This window comes from Phaethon lepturus, unplaced genomic scaffold (genome assembly GCF_000687285.1).
Source record: "Phaethon lepturus isolate BGI_N335 unplaced genomic scaffold, ASM68728v1 scaffold15174, whole genome shotgun sequence".
Taxonomy (NCBI): Eukaryota; Metazoa; Chordata; class Aves; order Phaethontiformes; family Phaethontidae; genus Phaethon; species Phaethon lepturus.
In genome coordinates, this window is record NW_010537091.1 from 826 (window position 1) to 5542 (window position 4717).

The window sequence follows — 4717 nt, forward strand, 5'->3', positions numbered from 1 at the left end:
TGCCACAGGAAGATTGCCTAATGCTGATGCTAACCTTGATACCACTTCCAACAGATCACCCACCCATACACAGGCCTGCCTCCTTCTTAAGGTCATTTTCAACCCAACCCAGCTGGTCCACATGATGCATAGGTGAAAGGATGCTTCCACCTGGGCTAGTAGTCCATCACTTTAGCCATGAGTACAAAGGCTAAAACCTTCATGCACTAACACATCTTTTCCACTTCGCAAATTTCACAGAACAATAATTATCCCTGTGATTAAGGTGTTAGGGAGGAACTACGGGATCCATTCCAAAGCATGGAGAACAATGTAATGGTCCCCCTGATCTCCAGCTGTCCTCTACACAGTGACAATCATAATATGAGGAATGGTGGAGATTCTAATACTTCAGAACAAAGTGGCACAAAAGGCTTAAAGGTCCAGAGCAAGGGCTGATTGGGGAACAATATTTTCCAAACTGAGTAGATCAGGTATCCTTAGAGCTTAAAATGTTTTTGCACTTGTCCCTTGAAGGAGCCCTTTGGGAATTATCTCCACGATTGCATCACACATCTCTCTCCTGAACAGCTGCTTATTCAGACTGGACTAAAAAATATTTTCAATATTTCAGTCTCAATACTTGAGGTAGTTTGCTGCTGCGGGATCATCACCTGGTCAAACCAATAGGTTGCCTATTGCTTAGAAGTTTGCCTGCAGTGCTTTGGAATACATCTCCAACACTTGAATACATAAGAAGAACGGTGAGAAAACTAAAACCAAGACTGTTTGGCAGGGCGAGTTCCATTGTCTCACTTGAAGACTCTTCAGGAAGGTACTCTTAAATCATAGGATAGAAACCTCCCATAAGAACAGATACAAGAAACAGTTGTGAAAGAAGCACCACGTGTTGTTTCAAGATATGAGACACTTTTCACAGTATAAGAAAAGAACAGTGATGGACAACCATTTCAGAGGTGGCGATACAGAGGTAGAGCTAAAGCTAGAGACACAGAATCTGCCTTCTCAGGCACCTAATCTTAAAGAAAAAGATTTGGTAGATTTAGTACCTTAAACAAAACTCAGCTTCAGCTTCCAGAAGATCAGTATAAATTATATATCAGGGCCTCAACAGATTTGGAATCTGAGATGAATATGTAACATAAATTCACTTTGTATTTGGTGATAAATAAAACACATGTGAACTTTCATTCACGTGACTGAATGAAACTGGGTCTTGATCAAACTCCACCTAAACAGAAACGGACCTCAGTCTCACTTTACCATTCACCACATGGACTTGAATTACACTTACTGTTATCAAATTTAAATTTGACTCTTAGAGCACTGGACATAATTGGTTCTTAAGTAAGGGAGCAAAGGACAGCACTTCCTCTCCCTCCTAGTTCGATCCTTTAAGAGACTCCATGGAAGGCTAAGTTTCTGTTTTCAGTCCCTTAAATCTCTTATCGTGGTTTAGCCCCAGCCAGCAACTAAGCCCCACGCAGCCGCTCGCTCACTCCCCCACGGCGGGACGGGGGAGAGAATTGGAAGAGTAAAAGCGAGGAAACTTATGGTTTGAGATAAAGACAGTTTAATAAGTAAAGCAAAAGCTGAGCACGCAAGCAAAGCAAAACAAGGAATTTGTTCACTACTCCCCATGGGCAGGCAGGTGTTCAGCCCTCTCCAGGGAAGCAGGGCTCCGTCACGCGTAATGGTTTCTTGGGAAGACAGACGCCATCACTCCAAATGTCCCTCCACCCCTTCCTTCTTCTTCGTCCCAGCTTTATATACTGAGCATGACGTTATATGGTGTGGAGTATCTCTTTGGCCAGCCTGGGTCAGCTGTCCTGGCTGTGTCCCCTCCCAGCTTCCCGTGCACCCCCAGCCTGCTCGCTGCAGGCCAGCACGAGAAGCTGGACTGTCCTTGACTACTTAGCAACAACTCAAAACATCAGCACCTTATCAACATTTTCTCACCCCAGATCCAAAACATAGCCTCACGCTAGCTTCTATGAAGGAAATTAACTCTACCCTGGCTGAAACCAGGACATCTCTGACTGAAAAAAGCTTCACCTACAAGCATCAGGCAAATTATAGTTTAAGCACCGGCTGCTTGATTGCCTATTTCCACAGATTAAGTAAACATTCCCAAGCCTATTCAGAAATTAGGTGTTCCCATTTACACAAGCCGTCGTTCTGAATTTGCACTAGTTATGCACCTCAGCAAAGGCTAAGGACTTTTTTTTTCCTAAAATGTCCAACATCTGCCCCTCCATTCAAGAAGGTTTTTAAGTATATCAAATGTCTTTTCCATGTATACTCCAAAGATCTATGGTAAATGAGACAACCAAGATTACAGAGGATATTAAAAAAACATAAGGCTTCAGCATCTAAAATGGGCAGGGCCAGGAAGGATGAAAGAGGGAGGATGGGAGAGAGGTTTCCAGGACAAAACTCCAAGGTCATCACAGAAAGGTTTGTTCTAGGCATAGCTTGTGCTATACTTATTTTGTCTTGGATACATCTTCCATTCAAAGACAGCTAGTGCAGTATCTTTCATCACTCTCTTGCACTTTAAACTAAAACAAACTCCTTTTTTAGAACAGTCTTCTGTTTCTTCCTCCTCCTCCTTTCTTCCTCCCCCAAGATCACTAAACAAGAATTCTGTTTGCAGACAGCGGTGAATTGCATGGGAAGCAAAGCCTAGGAAGACAGAAACTAACTACTGGCTTTCATCCACACTGAAACATATGCACCACATCGTGTGATTGAAAATTGCATTTCTGGTTCCTGTGCTACGCCTGCAGCACTGAAGAGAAACACAATTTATTCTCACTTGCTAACTGCCACATAAAAATTGCTTTGGAATACACAAACTCGAGTGGACAACAGCTTCTCTTCAGTAAGAACACACAGGGGCCCAGCTAGAAGCATCTTCACAAGCTTTACAAACAAAGCGGCATCCCAGAGTGCCTCCCCATCTGACCTTCTTTTTCTCTGCGTTTTCCTTGTCCTCAGCATCCCGCTGCCAAACATTTTTCGTATCAAAATCAAAAGGCCCTCTTCTCATCTCGTAACTATTACCATGATGGTCATCAGCCTTGAACTCTCTGCAAATCATATAATCAGGTAGAGAGGAAACAGAGCTCCTGCAGGCAAAGATTTAACACTTGTTTGTGCTAGGGATACATATCTTGCACGTTAGTACAAAAGTATTCTGAAACACTTAATGGGTGAAGGGAGAGCCCAAGAAGTTATGCAGGGTTTCAGCAAACTTACTGTGGCTCATTGGTCGCTGGGGGATTGGAGCAGTGCAAGTACCAGTCAGGCGCAGCATATGCTGCCAGAGAGGACTTCCTTGTCACGGGAGTGTAGTGCTTCAGGAGGTCTTGAAAGAAAAAGAAAAAAAAAAAAAAAAAAAACCACAAAAACACACAAAAACCCACACACAAAAGCCACTGACTTTTTATCTGGTTGCAAAAGCATCACCTTCATTTTCAGGTTGCTGTTTTATAAGGAAGAAATGCTTGCATTATTCAGTAAGAAGCATTTGTCTTCCTTGATAAAACAGACAGTCAGAACTTTGCAGCATTCTGTTCCACCTGTACCTTGTTTATCTTGCTCTAAACACTTCGGCATGTTTCTACCAGTCTGTTAATTCATATTTCTGGATTTGTTACCCTGCTCTAAGCATGTGTGCAAGACATTTTCCTCAAGTTCCTCAAGTTTCTTTCTTTAATAAAGGAGATAACAAAACCATGGATCAGCTTGGTACAAGAACAGACTGTGTACAGCAATGTAACAAACTGAAAGTCATCACAAAAAAAACCCCACTTTATAAACCTCTACCAAGTTTTCTGATGATTTTTTTTGTGACATAATCATTTTCACCAGACTGCTACTTAAATAGCCCAAGCATAAATTGTAAAGACCTCACTCAAATGCAGCTAAACAGTCATCATCTACTTAGATCAGAGACAGTGCAAAATTACACGTTGCTAAAAGGTACCTATACACAATAGACTGCAGGGGTATCTTGACAAGGTGACCTCTTATGTCACATTTTCAATTGCTCATTTTTTCCATAGGTTAATTTCAAAACTCCAGAGGATTCTTCTGTAGTACCTACAAGCACTTTCTACCACTACACTCAAGCAAAGCCAAGGAAAACAAAGGAAAAACAAACAAGCAAGACAGACGCTCACCAGGTCCGCCTCCTTGCTTTGCCAGCCTGACGTAAGCCGAATCGGTCTCTTTGATCCACTGCCTGCAGCATCCAGACTGCATTTCATGGGGAGCTTTTGCAAAGTCACTGAGACCCAGCATCTGGGATGTTGGAAGAAGTGTGCTCTTCAAGATTACCAACCTCTCTGGTTGTTTCAGTGGCATGTGGTATTGCCGTCCTGCACTAATGGAAAAGAAATATTTATGGTAAAAGTTACTGCTAGCATCCCTTTTTCAGGCAACCAACAAATTGAGCCCACCTGAAACTTGAGCCACATGCTGCATTTCAGCTTGGAAGCAGACAACCAGGCTTGCTTATTCTGGGGGATATAGTACACACAACTTCTGGATGATCAGATGCAACACAGGGACGCTTTGGTTTCAGTTTTGAAACAGCATTCAGGTTTTCACATAAAGCGTTCTAATACAGGGGATCATGCATCTTCATGTAGAAAACTACTTCCAAAGACGCCAAGAGCAGTAAGAGGCACAGAAGACAGCAGGAAACACT

General features: G+C 42.6%; 1 protein-coding gene across 1 annotated transcript; it reads right to left on the reverse strand.

Moving 5' to 3' along the window:
• Nucleotides 1–2968: 2968 nt before the first annotated feature.
• LOC104620225 (chromosome unknown open reading frame, human C7orf57) lies at nucleotides 2969–4371 on the reverse strand (the record flags this gene model as incomplete). Its single annotated transcript, XM_010286379.1, has 3 exons — nucleotides 4188–4371; nucleotides 3262–3370; nucleotides 2969–3131 (listed from the first exon to the last, which is right to left on the reverse strand). Coding segments are annotated over exons 1-3 (456 nt in total), but the record flags the coding sequence as incomplete, so codon positions are not given.
• Nucleotides 4372–4717: the final 346 nt, after the last annotated feature.